The sequence below is a fragment of the Anomaloglossus baeobatrachus genome, chromosome 1 (genome assembly GCF_048569485.1).
Source record: "Anomaloglossus baeobatrachus isolate aAnoBae1 chromosome 1, aAnoBae1.hap1, whole genome shotgun sequence".
Classification (NCBI taxonomy): domain Eukaryota; kingdom Metazoa; phylum Chordata; class Amphibia; order Anura; family Aromobatidae; genus Anomaloglossus; species Anomaloglossus baeobatrachus.
Window position 1 is genome coordinate 939,962,369 of NC_134353.1, and position 19,374 is coordinate 939,981,742.

General features: G+C 44.8%; 2 protein-coding genes across 3 annotated transcripts in view; one reads left to right on the forward strand and one right to left on the reverse strand.

Annotated features, from left to right (window-relative positions):
• Nucleotides 1–10,042, forward strand: part of IL7R (interleukin 7 receptor) — a 60,121-nt gene extending 50,079 nt beyond the window's left edge. The window contains exons 6-9 of the mRNA XM_075343625.1: nucleotides 351–537; nucleotides 4,554–4,650; nucleotides 4,947–5,022; nucleotides 8,828–10,042. Of these exons, the coding sequence (XP_075199740.1) occupies nucleotides 351–537; nucleotides 4,554–4,650; nucleotides 4,947–5,022; nucleotides 8,828–9,307 (840 nt within the window). The 3' untranslated portion in view covers nucleotides 9,308–10,042. The remainder of the gene's footprint in view (nucleotides 1–350; nucleotides 538–4,553; nucleotides 4,651–4,946; nucleotides 5,023–8,827) is intronic.
• Nucleotides 10,043–16,052: 6,010 nt separating this feature from the next.
• The window catches only part of CAPSL (calcyphosine like), a 31,423-nt gene continuing 28,101 nt past the window's right edge, over nucleotides 16,053–19,374 (reverse strand). Inside the window, exon 5 of one of the 2 annotated variants that reach the window (XM_075343644.1) lies at nucleotides 16,053–18,422. In XM_075343644.1, the coding sequence (XP_075199759.1) occupies nucleotides 18,321–18,422 (102 nt within the window). In that variant the 3' untranslated portion in view covers nucleotides 16,053–18,320. The remainder of the gene's footprint in view (nucleotides 18,423–19,374) is intronic. The other variant, XM_075343636.1, reaches the window with a different exon arrangement.

Sequence of the window (19,374 nt, forward strand, 5' to 3'; positions counted from 1 at the left end):
TCCGTGTGGGGTCCGTGCCGGCACGGACCCATAGACTAAAGCGGGTCCGTGCCTGCGTGCTGCCGGCCAAAAACGGACATGTCGTCCGGGTAGAAAAGTGCACACACGTACTTACCACACGGACACATGTTCCGTGTGATTTTACGTGTGTGTGCCTGCTACCATTGCATAACATGGGTCTCCGTGTGTACGTGTTTCCGGTACGTGCAACTACGTACCGCACACGTACAAATTACACGGATGTGTGTTGCGGGTCTGAAACAGGAATAGCTCCTTAATCAACTAAACGAGACACATTTTCGGCTCGGCGGATCCTTACACATTTCTCCTTTTTTCTCTTGATCGTTCAGTGTTTTAAAATTAGAAACCTGGTCCTGTATATCCCAAAGAGAAATCTGGAATATTCCACAAAGTACGAGGCGCGCGCTCGATCCAAACCTGCAGAGTTCTATGACGGCTCCTGGAGCCCGTGGAGCGCAACCACCACCTTCAAGACAGAGGAGGACATGGCGACAGACCCCCGGCAAGGGAACGACTGTACGTTGGGATAAATCTGAGCAATCTATAATATGTTCTCTTCAGATTGGGGGTTAACCTATTATTAGAAGGGAATGTGGGGGTGTGATCTATTCCAGATTTCTAAAATTCACAAAGTGAATGTTAGACACTGTTCCATTTACAGTCATATGAAAAAGTTTGGGCACCCCTATTGATGTTAACCTTTTTTCTTTATAACTATTTGGGTGTTTGCTATTTCAGTTTCATATATCTAATAACTGATGGACTGAGTAATATTTCTGGATTGAAATGAGGTTTATTGAACTAACAGAAAATGTGCAATCCGCATTTAAACAAAATTTGACCGGTGCAAAAGTATGGGCACCTCAACATAAAAGTGACATTAATATTTTGTAGATCCTCCTTTTGCAAAAATCACAGCCTCTAGTCGCTCCCTGTAGCTTTTAATGAGTTCCTGGATCCTGGATGAAGGTAGATTTGACCATTCCTGTTTACAAAACAATTCCAGTTCAGGTAAGTTTGATGGTCGCCGAGCATGGACAGCCCGCTTCAAATCATCCCACAGATTTTCAATGATATTCAGGTCTGGGGACTGGGATGGCCATTCCAGAACATTGTAATTGTTCCTCTGCATGAATGCCTGAGTAGATTTGGAGCGGTGTTTTGGATCATTGTCCTGCTGAAATATCCAATCCCCTGCGTAACTTCAACTTCGTCACTGATTCATGCACATTATTGTCAAGAATCTGCTGATACTGAGTTGAATCCATGCGACCCTCAACTTTAACAAGATTCCCGGTGCCGTCATTGGCCACACAGCCCCAAAGCATGATGGAACCTTCACCAAATTTTACTGTGGGTAGCAAGTGCTTTTCTTGGAATGCCGTGTTTTTTTGCCTCCATGCAGAACGCCTTTTTGTATGACCAAACAACTCAATCTTTGTTTCATCAGTCCACAGGACCTTCTTCCAAAATGTAACTGGCTTGTCCAAATGTGCTTTTGCATCCCTCAGGCGACTCTGTTTGTGGCGTGCTTGCAGAAACGGCTTCTTTCGCATCACTCTCCCATACAGCTTCTCCTTGTGCAAAGTGCGCTGTATTGTTGACCGATTCACATTGACACCATCTGCAGCAAGATGATGCTGCAGGTCTTTGGAGGTGGTCTATAAAAATAGTAATAATTCTGGCACACTATTTTAATTATTACTATTTTTATTGACTACCATTTTTTCTGGGCACCTAACTTGCGTAACTGTGAGCCAGACATATTCGCTTACTAATTTGGAGGTGGTCTGTGAATTGTCCTTGACTGTTCTCACCATTCTTCTTCTCTGCCTTTCTGATATTTTTCTTGGCCTGCCACTTCTGGGCGTAACAACAACTGTACCTGTGTTCTTCCATTTCCTTACTATGTTCCTCACAGTGGAAACTGACAGTTTAAATCTCTGAGACAACTTTTTGTACCTTCCCCTGAACAACTATGTGGAATAATCTTTGTTTTCAGATCATTTGAGAGTTGTTTTGAGGAGCCCATGATGCCACTCTTCATAGGAGATTCCAATAGGAGAACAACTTGCAAGTGGCCACCTTAAATACCTTTTCTCATGATTGGATGCACCTGCCTATGAAGCTCAAAGCTCAATGAGGTTACAAAACCAATTTAGTGCTTTAGTAAGTCAGTAAAAAGTAGTTAGGAGTATTCAAATCAAGAGATTGATAAGGGTGCCCATAGATTTGCACCGGTCAAATTTTGTTTGAATGCGGATTACACATTTTCTGTTTGTACAATAAACCTCATTTCAATCCAGAAATATTACTCAGTCCATCAGTTATTAGATATATGAAACTGAAATAGCTGCTGCAAAAACCCAAATTGTTATAAAGAAAAAAGGTTAACATTAATAGGGGTGCCCAAACTTTTTCATATAACTAATTTAAATAAAAAAACAAATTTAAAAATTAATAGCAGCGAACCATCTAAAAAAAGTTGGGCCATGTCTGCTATTGTGATGGATGCAGGGTATGGTTTACTATTGTCTTGCCGACACATACAAGGTCTTCCTGATAAAGTAGTCTGAATAAAGCAGATGTTGTTCTAACACCTCTTTATAATGCTCTGCAATGATGGTGCCTTTATGTGTAAGCTGCCCCTGCCATAGGCCCTAATGCCCTTCAACCAGCAGAGCTGCAGAACTGTGCACTGATAACAAGCTGGAGGGTCCCTCATCGGTAACAGGCTGCATGGCCCCCCTCCTTGATAACAAGCTGGATGGTCCCTTTCCTCGATAAGAAGCTGGATGGTCCTCTCCTCATCAACAAGCTGAATCGTCCCTCTCATTGATTGATTACAAGCTGCATGGTCCCCCTCATTGATAAGAAGCTGGATGTTCCCTGTCCTCGATAAAAAGCTGGATGGACACTCTCCTCAATAACAAGCTGCATGGTCCCTCTCCTTGATAACAAGCTGCATGGTCCCCCTCGATAACAAGCTGGATGGCCACTCTCCTCGATAGCAAGCTGGATGGTCCCTCTCCTCAATAACAAGCTGGATGGCCCCTCTCCTCAATAACAAGCTGGATGGTATCTCTCCTCGATAACAGGCTGAATGGTCCCTCTCATTGATAACAAGCTGAATGGTCCTCTCTTCGATAACAAGCTGGATGGTCCCTCTCAATAACAAGCTGAATGGTCCCTATCCTCGATAACAAGCTGGATGGTTCCTCTTCTCGATAACAAGCAGCATGGCCCCTAATAATGGATAACAAGCTGGATGGCCCCTTTCTTCAATAACAGACTGGATGCTCCCTGTCCTCGATAAGAAGCTTGATGGTCCTTCTCCTTGATAAGTTGCATGGTCCCTCTCCCAGATAACAAGCTGGATGGTCCCTCCCCTCAATAACAGACTGGATGCTCCCTCTCCTCGATAAGAAGCTGGGTGGTCCTTCTCCTTGATAAGTTGCATGGTCCCACTCCTCGATAACAAGCTGGATGGTCCCTCTCCTCAATAACAAGCTGGATGGTCCCTCTCCTCAATAACAAGCTAGATGGTCCCTCTCCTCAATTACAAGCTGGACAGTCCCTCTCCTGAGTCCATAGGACATGGTTCCTCTCCTCAATAACAAGCTGAATGGTCTCTATACTCGATAATATGCTGGATGGTCCATCTCCTTGATAACAAAAATTGTGGTCCTTAATAATGGATAACAAGCTTGATGGCCCCTCTCCTCAATAACAAGCTGGATGGTCCCTCTCCTCAATAACAGGCTGGATGCTCCCTTTCCTCGATAAGAAGCTGGATGGTCCCTCTCCTGAGTCCACAGGACATGGCATCCTGAGTTTCCATTAAAAAAATTGATTTGGTTCCTTTGACCACAGAACAGTTTTCCATTTTGCCTCAGTCCACTATAAATGAGCTTTGGCCCAGAGAAGACGGCTGCGTTTCTGAATGGTGGGGATGTATGGCTTTTTTTTTTATTTTTGTAATGATAGCGCTTTAACTTGTATTTGTGGATTGCTCGATGACCTGTGATATCTGGGAGTATTCCTGATCCCATGCAGTGATTTTCATGACTGAATCATACCTGTATTTAATACAGTGCCGCCTGACAGTCCGTAGATCACAAGTATCTAATATTGACTGTCGGACTGTGCACTTTCCCACGCTGCAAAAAGAGTAAGCTTTACCTGTGTATCATCAAAGGACTACAGGGGCACTAAAGCCGACAGAATCACTGAATCTGGGCAGATTCAGAGGAGCACTTACAACCCCTACAGCAAAGAGCTTGTAAGCACACAATCCTTGCATGGGAGATCGGCCAATGAGGTGGCTGGTCACTTAGGCATGGAACATAATATAATTTAAAAAAAAATCATGAGTTCTTAAGAATAGAGATTTTTAAAAAGCAGTAAATTAAAAATGTGATCATTTTTAGCAGAATGTTACAATTGTAGCCATATAAAAAGATGAGTATAATGATTTTATGTTTGCCGCATCTGTTATTTACTTGACTCTTTTCTATATTTTTTTTCCAAAGGGGACATGACTTCGACTGTACCAATCGTTTTAAGTACAAGCATCCCTTTTTTCTTGCTTATTGTAGTTATATTGATTGCCGTGTTTTGGAAAAGCAAGTAAGTAATAAAAGTTTGGATGTATTATAAAATACTGTATGTCTTGTAATAGTTTAAGCCTGTTCTCTGATTTCTCTAGAAAATACCCAGACAAGCCATAGTTTCATATACTTTTGCCTAGGTGCAGCCACCATTAGGGGGAGCTCTCACTAAACCTATATGAGTGAGCTCCCCCTAGTGGCAAAAATTGTCTTACAATCATCTGAACTTTCTCCTGTGATTTGTATCATTGTATTATGAACAATCCACCATTTTTTTAACTAAATAAATATATATTTTTATCTTTACCATTATAGAATTAAGCCTTTTGTGTGGCCAGAAATCCCAGATCATAAAAAAACGCTGGAAAAACTTTGTGCCAAACCTAAACAGGTAGGTGACCGACATTGCGCTGATCCACTGTATGTACGTGCATAGTATACAGTATATCTCTATGGTGTAGCTGGGTGTTTTATTTAAAGAGTGATATAGACGTCTTTTTACATCCTCCCAGACAGAAAGTCGTCCATAGCGATCAGGAACCTTTAAAACCACTCGCATTATTTTCCTTATATTTTGTTAGAAAAACTTCTTCCCTTTGTGACAAGTGTCTATGACTAACAATCACTTCTCTATTATTCCTGCTTCTGTCAGTGCTCTTACTGTATACTCAGAGAGAATATTTAAGAGCTGAGCTTCTCACCCACCCATAGAGAAAGCCTGTGAGTCCTGCTTCCCCCTCATAGAGAGAGCCTGTGAGTCCTGCTTCCCCCTCCTCCTTATAGAGAAAGCCTGTGAGTCCTGCTTCCTCCTCCCACTCCTAGAGAAAGCCTGTGAGTCCTGCTTCTCCCTCCCCCTCATAGAGAAAGCCTGTGAGTCCTGCCTCCTCCTCATAGAGAAAGCCTGTGAGTCCTGCTTCCCATCCCCCTCATAGAGAAAGCCTGTGAGTCCTGCTTCCTCCTCCCACTCCTAGAGAAAGCATGTGAGTCCTGCTTGCTCCTCCCACTCATAGAGAAAGCCTGTGAGTCCTGCTTCCCCCTCCTTCTCATAGAGAAAGCCTGTGAGTCCTGCTTCCTCCTCCCACTCATAGAGAAAGCCTGTGAGTCCTGCTTCCCCCTCATAGAGAAAGCATGTGAGTCCTGCTTCCACTTCCACTCATAGAGAAAGCCTGTGAGTCCTGCTTCCTCCTCCCACTCATAGAGAAAGCCTGTGAGTCCTGCTTCCCCCTCATAGAGAAAGCATGTGAGTCCTGCTTCCACTTCCACTCATAGAGAAAGCCTGTGAGTCCTGCTTCCTCCTCCCACTCATAGAGAAAGCCTGTGAGTCCTGCTTCCCCCTCCCCCACTCATAGAGAAAGCCTGTGAGTCCTGCTTCCTCCTCCTCATAAAGAAAGCCCGTGAGTCCTGCTTCCTCCTCCCTCTCATAGAGAAAGCCTGTGAGTCCTGCTTCCTCCTCCCAATCATAGAGAAAGCCTGTGACTCATGCTTCCTCCTCCCACTCATAGAGAAAGCCTGTGAGTCCTGCTTCCACCCTCCCACTCATAGAGAAAGCTTGTGAGTCCTGCTTCCTCCTCCCAATCATAGAGAAAGCCTGTGAGTCCTGCTTCCTCCTCCCATTCATAGCAAAAGCCTGTGAGTCCAGCTTCCCCCTCCCACTCATAGAGAAAGCCTGTGAGTCCTGCTTCCTCCTCCCTCTCATAGAAAAAGCCTGCGAGTCCTGCTTCCTCCTCCCAATCATAGAGAAGGCCTGTGAGTCCTGCTTCCTCCTCCCTCTCATAGAAAAAGCCTGTGAGTCCTGCTTCCTCCTCCCAATCATAGAGAAGGCCTGTGAGTCCTGCTTCCTCCTCCCCCTCATAGAGAAAGCTTGTGAGTCCTGCTTCCTCCTCCCCTCATAGAGAAAGCCTGTGAGTCCTGCTTCCTCCTCCCCCTCATAGAGAAAGCCTGTGAGTCCTGCTTCCTCCTCCCCCTCATAGAGAAAGCCTGTGAGTCCTGCTTCCTCCTCCCCTCATAGAGAAAGCCTGTGAGTCCTGCTTCCTCTTCCCCTCATAGAGAAAGCCTGTGAGTCCTGCTTCCTCCTCCCACTCATAGAGAAAGCTTGTGAGTCCTGCTTCCTCTTCCCCTCATAGAGAAAGCCTGTGAGTCCTGCTTCCCCCTCCACCTCATAGAGAAAGCCTGTGAGTCCTGCTTCCTCCTACCCCTCATAGAGAAAGCCTGTGAGTCCTGCTTCACCCTCCCTCTCATAGAGAAAGCCTGTGAGTCCTGCTTCCCCCTCCCCCTCATAGAGAAAACCTGTGAGTCCTGCTTCCTCCTCCCTCTCATAGAGAAAACCTGTGAGTCCTGCTCCCTCTTCCCCTCATAGAGAAAGCCTGTGAGTCCTGCTTCCTCCTCCCCCTCATAGAGAAAGCCTGTGAGTCCTGCTTCCTCCTCCCCCTCATAGAGAAAGCCTGTGAGTCCTGCTTCCTCCTCCCCTCATAGAGAAAGCCTGTGAGTCCTGCTTCCTCTTCCCCTCATAGAGAAAGCCTGTGAGTCCTGCTTCCTCCTCCCACTCATAGAGAAAGCCTGAGTCCTGCTTCCTCTTCCCCTCATAGAGAAAGCCTGTGAGTCCTGCTTCCTCCTCCGCCTCATAGAGAAAGCCTGTGAGTCCTGCTTCCTCCTCCCACTCATAGAGAAAGCCTGTGAGTCCTGCTTCCTCTTCCCCTCATAGAGAAAGCCTGTGAGTCCTGCTTCCTCCTCCCACTCATAGAGAAAGCCTTTGAGTCCTGCTTCCTCCTCCCACTCATAGAGAAAGCCTGTGAGTCCTGCTTCCTCTTCCCCTCATAGAGAAAGCCTGTGAGTCCAGCTTCCCCCTCCCACTCATAGAGAAAGCTTGTGCGTCCTGCTTCCTCTTCCCCTCATAGAGAAAGCCTGTGAGTCCTGCTTCCCCCTCCCCCTCATAGAGAAAGTCTGTGAGTCCTGCTTCCTCCTACCCCTCATAGAGAAAGCCTGTGAGTCCTGCTTCCCCCTCCCCCTCATAGAGAAAGCCTGTGAGTCCTGCTTCCCCCTCCCTCTCATAGAGAAAGCCTGTGAGTCCTGCTTCCCCCTCCCCCTCATAGAGAAAGCCTGTGAGTCCTGCTTCCTCCTCCCTCTCATAGAGAAAGCCTGTGAGTCCTGCTTCCCCCTCCCCCTCATAGAGAAAGTCTGTGAGTCCTGCTTCCTCCTACCCCTCATAGAGAAAGCCTGTGAGTCCTGCTTCCCCCTCCCCCTCATAGAGAAAGCCTGTGAGTCCTGCTTCCTCCTACCCCTCATAGAGAAAGCCTGTGAGTCCTGCTTCCCCCTCCCTCTCATAGAGAAAGCCTGTGAGTCATGCTTCCCCCTCCCTCTCATAGAGAAAGCCTGTGAGTCCTGCTCCCCCCTCCAACTCATAGAGAAAGCCTGTGAGTCCTGCTTCCTCCTCCCTCTCATAGAGAAAGCCTGTGAGTCCTGCTTCCCCCTCCCCCTCATAGAGAAAGCCTGTGAGTCCTGCTTCCTCCTACCCCTCATAGAGAAAGCCTGTGAGTCCTGCTTCCTCCTCCCTCTCATAGAGAAAGCCTGTGAGTCATGCTTCCCCCTCCCTCTCATAGAGAAAGCCTGTGAGTCCTGCTCCCCCCTCCAACTCATAGAGAAAGCCTGTGAGTCCTGCTTCCTCCTCCCTCTCATAGAGAAAGCCTGTGAGTCCTGCTTCCCCCTCCCCCTCATAGAGAAAGCCTGTGAGTCCTGCTTCCTCCTACCCCTCATAGAGAAAGCCTGTGAGTCCTGCTTCCTCCTCCCTCTCATAGAGAAAGCCTGTGAGTCCTGCTTCCCCCTCCCCCTCATAGAGAAAGCCTGTGAGTCCTGCTTCCTCCTCCCTCTCATAGAGAAAGCCTGTGAGTCCTGCTTCCTCTTCCTCCTCATAAAGAAAGCCTGTGAGTCCTGCTTCCCCCTCCCCCTCATAGAGAAAGCCTGTGAGTCCTGCTTCCCCCTCCCCCTCATAGAGAAAGCCCGTAAGTCCTGCTTCCTCCTCCTCCTCATAGAGAAAGCCTGTGAGTCCTGCTTCCCCTGGGGAATTGAGATTTCAAATTGATTTTATTGGGCATGAAATGGTTGATAACGGGGCTCAAACATAGGTCTGCATGGGAGCTGTATACATAAAACGGTGAGAGATTTGCAGGCAATGGGAAAACATGATATTATTTCTTTTACAGAACATCCACTTAAGCTTCAGTCCGTATCACTCTGAGATCATTCCAATAAATAAAATAGATTACATCAAAGCGCCAGAGATCACGGAAGACAGCGACGAGGTCGGCATCGCGGAGCGCAGCACGGACATCACAAGCGCCAATACTTGTAATACCAACCTGTCTCCTGCAGAGGGCAGCAGAGGGCCGCTCACTAATGCTAATCATACAGGACCAAGCGATAATATGGCAGATATTGGTGAAAAAAAATTGGAGAATTCGCTAAACTCCGTCACTTCAGCGCTGCTACCTGGCGATGGCGTCTCTGAGAAATGCAACATATCAAACGGCAGCGACGGGATAAAACCTGTGTCTGTAAGACATCCCGGGCAGGGATCAAAGGGGTTATGCTGGGAAGACATTTACATTGCTATGTCCGCCTTCAAGACGCCCAGCAGTGCAGTAAAGCAAGTCCCCAAAAGTCCCCAAGGGATCACATTGTAATCTGAGTTGTAATATTCAGACTTGGGCTAGTACTTCTCCATATGGCCACTAGGGGGAGCTCTTGGAAATGGATAATTCTACTATCCAAAAAGTGTGCACCGTGCTGGAATCTGCATGATCTGACCTCCACGCCACTACTCACATCACTGAATGTTTCATTTTAGCTGCTAATCATCAGAAAAAGAGCAACTGACCTGTACTTAAATTGCGAATGCATGAAAGACGTACACTGCATGACCAAAAGTATGTGCACCCCCTTCTGATTAATGAGATTGTGAAATCACTTCCTACTATTGCTATAAGAGTCTCATATTTTGTCCATCAATTGAATACACACACATATATATATATATATATATATATATATATATATATATATATAATGTATATTCAATTAAATTAGTCTGTTGAACAGCACTCCCAGTGGTCAGGTGTGGTATTTGGGGTGATTTGCCTTTTGGCCTCCAAACATGGTGTGTATTATGGCCTCCAAAGAGTTCAATTTTGGTCTTATCTGACCAGACTCTATTCTCCAGTATTTCACAGGCTTGTCTAGATGTTGAGCAAACTTTAAACGATCTTGAACTTGCTTTTTGGAGACTTGTGCAGTGAGCGTGCATACAGGAGGGTGCATACAGGAGCGTGCATACAGGAGGGTGCATACAGGAGGGTGCATACAGGAGCGTGCATACAGGAGGGTGCATACAGGAGGGTGCATACAGGAGCGTGCATACAGGAGGGTGCATACAGGAGGGTGCATACAGGAGGGTGCATACAGGAGCGTGCATACAGGAGCGTGCATACAGGAGGGTGCATACAGGAGGGTGCATACAGGAGGGTGCATACAGGAGGGTGCATACAGGAGGGTGCATACAGGAGCGTGCATACAGGAGGGTGCATACAGGAGGGTGCATACAGGAGCGTGCATACAGGAGCGTGCATACAGGAGCGTGCATACAGGAGCGTGCATACAGGAGCCTGCATACAGGAGGGTGCATACAGGAGCCTGCATACAGGAGCGTGCATACAGGAGCCTGCATACAGGAGGGTGCATACAGGAGGGTGCATACAGGAGCGTGCATACAGGAGGGTGCATACAGGAGGGTGCATACAGGAGGGTGCATACAGGAGGGTGCATACAGGAGCGTGCATACAGGAGCGTGCATACAGGAGCCTGCATACAGGAGGGTGCATACAGGAGGGTGCATACAGGAGCGTGCATACAGGAGCGTGCATACAGGAGCGTGCATACAGGAGCGTGCATACAGGTCATGGAGGGGGCGTGCATTACTTTTTTGTTTTCTTTGAAACAATTGTACCTGCGGATTCCAGGTCTTTCTGTAGATCTCCTCAGGTGTTCTTGGCTCCAGGACAACTCTTCTGATAATTTTTTTCACTCTTCTGTCTGAAATCTTGCGGGGAGCAGCTGGTCATGGCCGGTTTATGGTGAAACTATGTTCTTTCCACTTCCACATTATGGCCCCAACCTTGCTCACTGGAACCTTCAGTAGTTTAGAAATTCTTCCGTTACCAATGCCATCAGTATGTTTAGCAACTATAAGGTTGCAAAGGTTTTGAGACAGCTCACTGGTTTTACCCATCATGAGATGTTTCTTGTGTGACACCTTGGTAATGAGCTGATATTATTTTCCACTAAGTGGCAGGATTGCTTTCTAATTTCTGATAGATTTCTGCTGGTGCCATGACTTTCCATGGCTTTTTGCACCTCTATTTCTTCATATGTTCAATACTTTTTCCCTGTGTCATTTTTCATTATTACACATCACTAAATTTATGGCCATCTGTGGTTTGATTTCTTTGTCTTTGTAGATTGGATTAGTTATTACTGACATCTGGTGACAAAAATATTTGCTTAGACAATTGGTGACATGTTTTAATCCTTATTTCAACCTCTGCAAACTAAAGCTGCACTTGCAATACCACACCTGACCACAGGGAGTGCTGTTCAACAGACTTTTCATGTTCCTCTGTATCCCTTGATTCTACATTACCACCTAATGGTACCATTATTAAATTATGCCATTTTCTTAAAGGGTTTGTCATTACTTTTTTTTTTTTTAAACATGGGCCCATGGTGGTCTTAAAATAAAAAAAACAAACACAGTCAGGCCGCACCATGCCTTGATACTGCTACTAGTGAAGATGAATGCTGCAGCCAACCAGTGGCTACTGATTGGCTGCAGCAGACATATGATAGCCTCCCTGTAAGATAAAGCAAATGGATTATTTTTAGTTTTTTATTTCTTTTAGACTATCATGGGTCTATTTTTTAGTAAAATAAAAAGTGGACAACCCCCTTAAGCTAGAATTACCTGCTTGATATCGGCAATTGATTCACTTTCTTCCTTTGTACTAGATTTCTATTTCCTTAATGTGTCAGAATACAGATAAAAGGTCAGACTTTGTACACATTAATAGATCTCCTTTTTTCCTGCTGCATAACTATTACGTAGTCATATCTCCAGCCACCACTAGAGGGAGCTCAAAGATTCATGTTATTATTGAATTCAGTGTATACATCATATACAAACAGCTCCCCCAAGTGGTGATTGTGGGCAGCCAAAATATTAAGAGCACTCTGTAAGGGTATCGAAACAGGCAATAGGAAATATTTTAACTTTTTGTATATAGAAATATACTAGCTTATATAGGCTGCTGTGCACTGACTAATGTTCAAACTAAAGCTGCTGGGAAGACAAAAAAAAACATGACACCCTTTAAAGTGACTATCAACCTTTCATCACTATGTACAATATTCTTCTTTGTAGGTGTCAGAGCCCATATTTTTTTCATACAGGGATCCATGCATAGTTGTAGAAGTAATTAATAAAATTCTGAATTCCTGCAGTCAGCACTAGAGGGAGCTAAAGGGTTCAATGCATACACTCCCCCTAGTGGTGGCTGCAGGTAGAACTGTATAATTCTATATCTATGCAGGGGATTTGGTGCACTGTATCAGCAAAAAAAATGGAACTCTGACAAGAATAAAGACACAAATAAAACCTAAAAAGGTCGTAATTGTATTGGTGAATAGTCACTGTACGGAAGCCATTGCAAAACTACAACTCCCTGACAGTGACATGTTGAGAGTTGTAATTGGGAGCCATCAGTTATAAATTCCTGATCTGGGATTTGCTGCTCTGGGCAATATATAGGGATATGCTGTATACCTCAACTTGCTGAATGTATTTCTGCTGTGCCGGACTGTATTGTTATGTCTTGCAGCATATTATGAATGTATATTGATGTATCCACCTGTATGATTATGATTTTACCGTTGTTACAATAAATATACCGATGGAATACTTTTGCCTGTGACATGCGTGCTGCTGTGCAGGGCGCAGCCTCCTGTAGCGCTGGCGTCCCTGCGCTTTCCGCTCGCCTCCCTGCAGGGAAACCCGCTGATTTACCGAAACGGCGTTCCCTCACCATGTGTTCCGGCATCTCTTCATTCCCCCCTGTCTTTGCTTTCTCCTCAGGGAGTGTTCCTGGGGTGCGTACGCGCACACCGCTGCCCGTTTCTTAAAGGGCCAGCGTATCACTACCAGGAAGTGCCTCTCAGCCTATTGAGAGGCACTGAGAGGCACTAAGAATATAAGGTCTCTCCCACTAGGGGAGGTGCCTGATCAACGTGTTTAGTTAGCTAGTGTTTCTGTGCCCTAGCCAGCTAGTTGTCAGGTCCTCTTGTCTACTGCGCTTTTGTTACAGTGTACTACTTCCCTATCTGTCCGTCCCGGCTGTGCCTCCAGTGTCAGCTAGGCTGGCAGTCCTTGCTATACCAGAGATTGTGCCTGTCCATCCTGGCCATGCCTCAAGCCTCAGCTACCCCGGTACTCCTTCCTATACCAGAGACTACACCTACCCAACCCGGCCATGCCTTCAGTCTGAGCTACCCCGGTACTCCTTCCAATACCAGAGACTACACCTATCCAACCCGGCCATGCCTCCAGCTTCAGCTACCCCAGTAGTCCTTGCTATACCAGAGACTACGCCTGTCCAACCCGGCCATGCCTCCAGCCTCAGCTACCCCAGTAGTCCTTGCTATACCAGAGATTATGCCTGTCCAACCCACCCATGCCTCCACAGCCAGCCCAGTAGTCCTTGCTATACCAGACACTATGCCTGTCCAACCCGGCCATACCTCCAGCCTCAGCTACCCCAGTAGTCCTTGCTATACCAGAGATTATGCCTGTCCAACCCAGCCATGCCTCCACAGCCAGCCCAGTAGTCCTTGCTATACCAGACACTATGCCTGTCCAACCCGGCCATGCCTCCAGCTTCAGCTACCCCAGTAGTCCTTGCTACACCAGAGACTGCCTGTCCAACCCGTCCGTTCCACCAGCCTCAGCCTGTCTGCTCCTGTGTCCGCCCTTGCCTTGGGGGTCAGCTGCTACAGTCCCAGTCTATGCCCTGGGAGTAACACCTAGCGTCCGCCTTATGGTGGGCGCTTAGTTAAGCCCCTCCCACTATTGGGTAAGCAAAGCGTCACCCTGTGGTCCACTTCTGCTCACCGCTTCACCATCTCCGGTGGCGAACATTACACTCTCCTGGGCCTATAACCTGCATCTAACTCTCCAGTATCCTGATCATAATTTGGAGTAATCTTTAGAGCTATACTGTACTTTCTGATAGATGTGATCGCATCATGGGATGAGTCGTTACTGCAATCAAGTTGGCAAGGCTGCGACTTAAATATTCTCGTCTAGAAAGAAATTTAGAGACCACATGGAGCACGGTTACGATATGGTGCGAGTTATGTCGTATCAGAACACGGATCTTTCCAGTTTCCAAAAAAGGACGAACGTCTGTGAACTCAGCTGCTTAATTTTATGTATATTATTATATTACACAGGGATTGACATCATCTACAATCATTCTCAGTAATGTTGGCAGACATTGGATATAATACATACAAAACACATCTAATAAAACATTCACAACTATTATATTATAATCTAAGGACAAATAAATTACACAGCAAATAATTCTACACAATGTGCAAAAAACCCATACACAACTGCATAGATATTAGATGGGCTCCTTATGGTAAACCCAACAAGGCAACTAGAGGGTTAAGCTGGAAATGTTCAAAGAAAGGGACTGTAATGTTAAAAAATACATATACAGTCATGGTTGAAAGTGTTGGCACCCTTGAAATTGTTCCAGAAAATGAAGTATTTCGCCCAGAAAATTATTGCAATTACAAGTTTTGTTATACCCAGGTTTATTTTTTTTGTGTTGTTCCAATACACACAAAGGAAACAGGAAAAAAAGCTAAATTGGACAGAATTTCACTCAAAACCCCCAAAATGGGCCTGCAGAATTGTTGGCACCTTTCCAAAACTGTGGATAAACAACATTGTTTTAAGCATGTGATGCTTGTTCAAGCTCACCTGTGGCAAGTAACAGGTGTGGGCAATATGAAAATCACACCTGAAAACAGATAAAAAAGGGGAGAAGTTGATCAATCTTCGCATTGTGTGTCTGTGTGTGTCACACTAAGCATGGACGACAGAGAGAGGAGAAGAGAACTGTCTAAGAACTTGAGAATCAAACTTGTTGAAAAATAGAAAAAATGTCAAGGTTACAAGTCCATCTCCAGAGATCTTGATGTTCCTTTGTTCATACTGTGCAACATAACCCAAACTTTACACCCCATAACACTATAGCTAATCTCCTTGGACGTAGATAGTAGAGAAAAATTGATGAAAGGTTGTAACGCAGGATAGTCCATACGGTGGATATGCCCCAATAAAATTCCAAAAAAATTCAAGCTGTCCTGTAGGTTCAGGGGTATCCGTGTCAGTGGAAACTATCAGTCAACATCTGAATGAAACACTGGAGACCCCACTGCTGCTACAGAGACAGAAAAAAGCCAAAATGTGTGTGAGTAACCAAAATCCTTCTGGGAAAGCATCTTGTGGACAGATGAGGTCAAGATGGAAATTTTTGGTAAAGCACATCATTCTACTGTTTACTGAAAACAGAATGAGGCTACAAAGAAAAGAGCACAGGACCTACAGTCACACATGGTGGAGGTCAGAGATGTTTGGGCTGTTTTGCTGCCTCTCGCACCAGAAGCCTTGACTGTGCAAGACATCATGAAATCTGAAGCTTACCAAAGGATTTTGACTGGCAATGTAGAGCCCAGTGTCAGAAAGCTTGGTGTAGTTCTAGGTCATGGGTCTTCCAGTAGGACAATGACCCCAAAAACTTCAAAAAGTTCCAGAAATGGAGGAAACTAAGCGCTGGAGAGTTCTGAAGTGGCAGAAATGAGTCTGGATCTAAACCTCATTGACACCTGTGGAGAGAACTCCCTACTGGGAGAAGAGAAGAGAAGATGCCTTCAAATATGAGAGACCTGGAGCAGTTTATAAAGAAGAGTCCGAGATTCCAGGTGAGAGGAGGAAGAAGCTTGTGGACGGGTATAGGAGGCGACTGATGGAAGTTATTTATTCCAAAGGGTAAAGGGTGCGCAGCCAAATATTAAGCTGAGGGGGGCAACAATTTTGTCCAGACCATTCTTGGAGTGTTGTGTGAAATTTTGTCCAATTTGCTTTTTTATCTGGTTTTTTTCTTGTGTTGTTCAAATTCACACAAAGGAAATATAGACGTGTATAACAAAGCGTGTAATTACAATAATTTTCTAGAAGAAACAGTTCATTTTCTAGGACAATTTCAAGGGTGCCAACACTTTCAGCCAAGACTATATATATATATATATATATATATATATATATACACACACGTGTGTGTATATATATATATATATATATATATATATATATATATACACACATATATATAAATAATCTCAGAATTCCTATAGTAACCTATTGATACTATTCAGTCCGGGGTGATGGAGAATTATTTTTACATTTGTGACATAGATTTCCAGTGAAGATGAGGTAGGTTACAGTCCGCTTTTATCCTTCGCCCAATACCCAGCATTTTAGATCATTTTTCTGGAATTGTGCACTAGCCGCCTGTTGTTAGGTCTGATCCTGCTACTACCACTAATCAGCAGAGCAATGGAATGGCCGGGTCTTGTACACCAATTTTTGGCAGATGTGCACCACTTACTTTCCTCATGCACCCTACTGCTATGTTATTGCTTCCATCCACCAAACCTTTACTGCAATGCTGTATTAAAGGGATGGTACACCCATTTTTTTTTTTTTTTTAAATAAAAACAAGCCCAGCGTAATTTTTTCAAAAAAATTAAAAAATAAACATGTAAACAGGTACATCCCTAACATGGAAAAAAACTTTGGGGGACACCCCCTAACTATTCCCCACCCCTTAATCATCACTTGACTACTAGCCCTGGCTCGATTCCCATAAACTTTATGTGTGGTACATAAAAAATAACATTGGATAATGGGAAATACAAAACTAAAATGGATTTTAGAGCGATTATTAGATAGAATACATTATTTTTCATTAACAAAGGCCTAATTAAAAAAAAATGAAAAAACCCCCCACAATATATATAGTAAGAAGAAGAAGACGCCAGCATCCAAAACCAAGAAGGCAGTACCCAAGAAAGCGTCCAAATCTCTGAAGAACCGCAAGAAGGACTGCGGCCAAGAAGAGCCCAAAAAAGGCAAAGAAGCCCGCAGCAGCCGCAGCCAAAAAAGCCACAAAGAGCCCCAAGAAGCTGAAAGCCACTCTGAAGCTCAAGAAGGTGATGAAGAGTCCGGCTAAAAAGGCGGCACAATGCAAAGCCAAGAGTCTGGCTAAAAAGGCGGCACAATGCAAAGCCAAGAGTCCGGCTAAAAAGGCGGCACAATGCAAAGCCAAGAGTCCGGCTAAAAAGGCGGCACAATCCAAAGCCAAGAGTCCGGCTAAAAAGGCGGCACAATCCAACGCCAAAAGTCAACCTAAAAAGGCGGCACAATGCAAAGCCAAAAGTCAACCTAAAAAGATGGCAAAATCCAAAGCCAAGAGTCCGGCTAAAAAGGCGGCACAATGCAAAGGCAAGAGTCCGGCTAAAAAGGCGGCACAATGCAAAGCCAAGAGTCCGGCTAAAAAGATGGCAAAATCCAAAGCCAAGAGTCCAGCTAAAAAGGCGGCACAATCCAAAGCCAGAGGTCAAGCTAAAAAGGCGGCACAATGCAAAGCCAAGAGTCCGGCAAAAAAGATGGCACAATCCAAAGCCAAGAGTCCAGCTAAGAAAGCAACTAAAGCCAAGAAGCCTGCGGCCAAGAAACAAGTGGGAGCCGCTCTGTCCTCGGAAAAACATGGCTGCATTCATCCAAAATAACCCCCCCCTATCAACAGGCTATACATGGTATTGCAGCCGTGTCCTATTCATTTCAATAGAACTGAGCCGCAATACTAGACATTCACTGTATACAGGGGTGGCGCTGTTTCGGGGGGGGTTAGGAAAAGGCAGCCATGTTTTCCGAATCCTCGACAACCCCTTTATTGTTTACTTCTTAGATGATTGGGGGCACTTGAATATTAAGAGAGAACAGAACTGGTGTATTGGGGATCAGTACAAGTGGCGGCCTTCCTGCCCCCTAACTACAGAGCGTTCACTGCTTTTTACCTTACTATTAGAGCAATTACCCCAGGGGGTCCATGTAATAGCAAAAATAAGCCGTTTTATAATTCTGAATATATATTTATAGGTTGTGTCTGGGATTGAAGTGACTAGAGCTGAGCTGCAATACCGGACTCCACCTGTGGACAGGGGTGGCGCTGTTATTGGACGAAGGTAGCCATGTTTTTCTAGTTTGGGATAAAGCCTTAAAATGCACTAAAAAGAAGGCCTCAAATATCTGGAAATGGGCCGAGAGTTAAGAAAAAAGGCTACTAAATCATTGTAACTCAAGATTTCACCCAATTAGAGACGTGGGAAGTAACGTCATTGTATCTTTACCCCCAAATTCTTAAAGGTGCTGAAAAAATATGTACAATAATGTCTCTGACAACCCGAAATAACTGAAAAACACAGTAGTAAAAAATATATATATATTTCTGTCAATCACAACTTCCAGGCGTTCTTCATCATCAGTACAAAGTAAACGTCGCTGTCGATGGACGCGCTCACCCCCGAGTAATAGTTTAAGAATTCGTCTTTCGTCACCTGAAATAAAATAAAAAATAAAAATTAGAGTCATTAAAACTGTTGCTAAGGAAAAGGTGAGCAGATGCACTTAGCAACCAATCAGATTGCAGTTTACATTTTTCAGAGGCCCTTTTAAGAGTGAAAGAAGCGATCTGATTGGTTGCTATGGGTGACTGCTGCTCTAGTCCTTTGTATTGTTTTTGATTTTTGAGGTTTTATAGATAAAGGCGATTATTTTTCTTTATTTTTAGGAGATCAGTTGTGTTTGGAAATTATGTTCAAGAGATTATTCTTTGTATAAAGTACAAGAAAACAAAACTGTCTTTAAGTAAATGATCATCTTCAGACATTTTTGGTTTCTCTTCATACAACACAATCCACTCTTTGTACAAATTCAGTCCTCTGGCTGAAATTAACCCCTTCACGACCAATATATATATATATATATATATATATATATATATATATATACTGTATATATACATCCTTAGCCGTGTTTGTCTCTGTAAGGCCCCCTTCACACGTCAGTGATTCTGGTACGTATGTTGAAGAAGCATATGTCCGTCCGTGTGCCGTGATTTTGACACACGTGTGTTCTCCGTGTGCTATCTGTGATAGCACATGGAGATCAGGCACTTCTATACTCACCTGTCCCCAACGCTGCTGTCCGTGATGCTGACGTCTCCGGCTCTCCTGTCTCCGGCCTCTGCTGTCTCACCGCTGCTGTTACTTCCAGGTCATGGTGCAGTGAATATTCATGAGGATAATTAGCCGGCTTGGAAGCAGGAGACAGCAGCGGCCGGCGATAGCATCGCTGGAGACAGGTGAGTATAAAAATCATTTATTTCAAAGATACTTATTTTTCTGGTACGTATAACACGGATCACACCACGAAACACATATCTTTGAAATAAAATTATATACTCACCTGTCTCCAGCAATGCTGTCTCCGGCCACTGCTGTCTCCTCC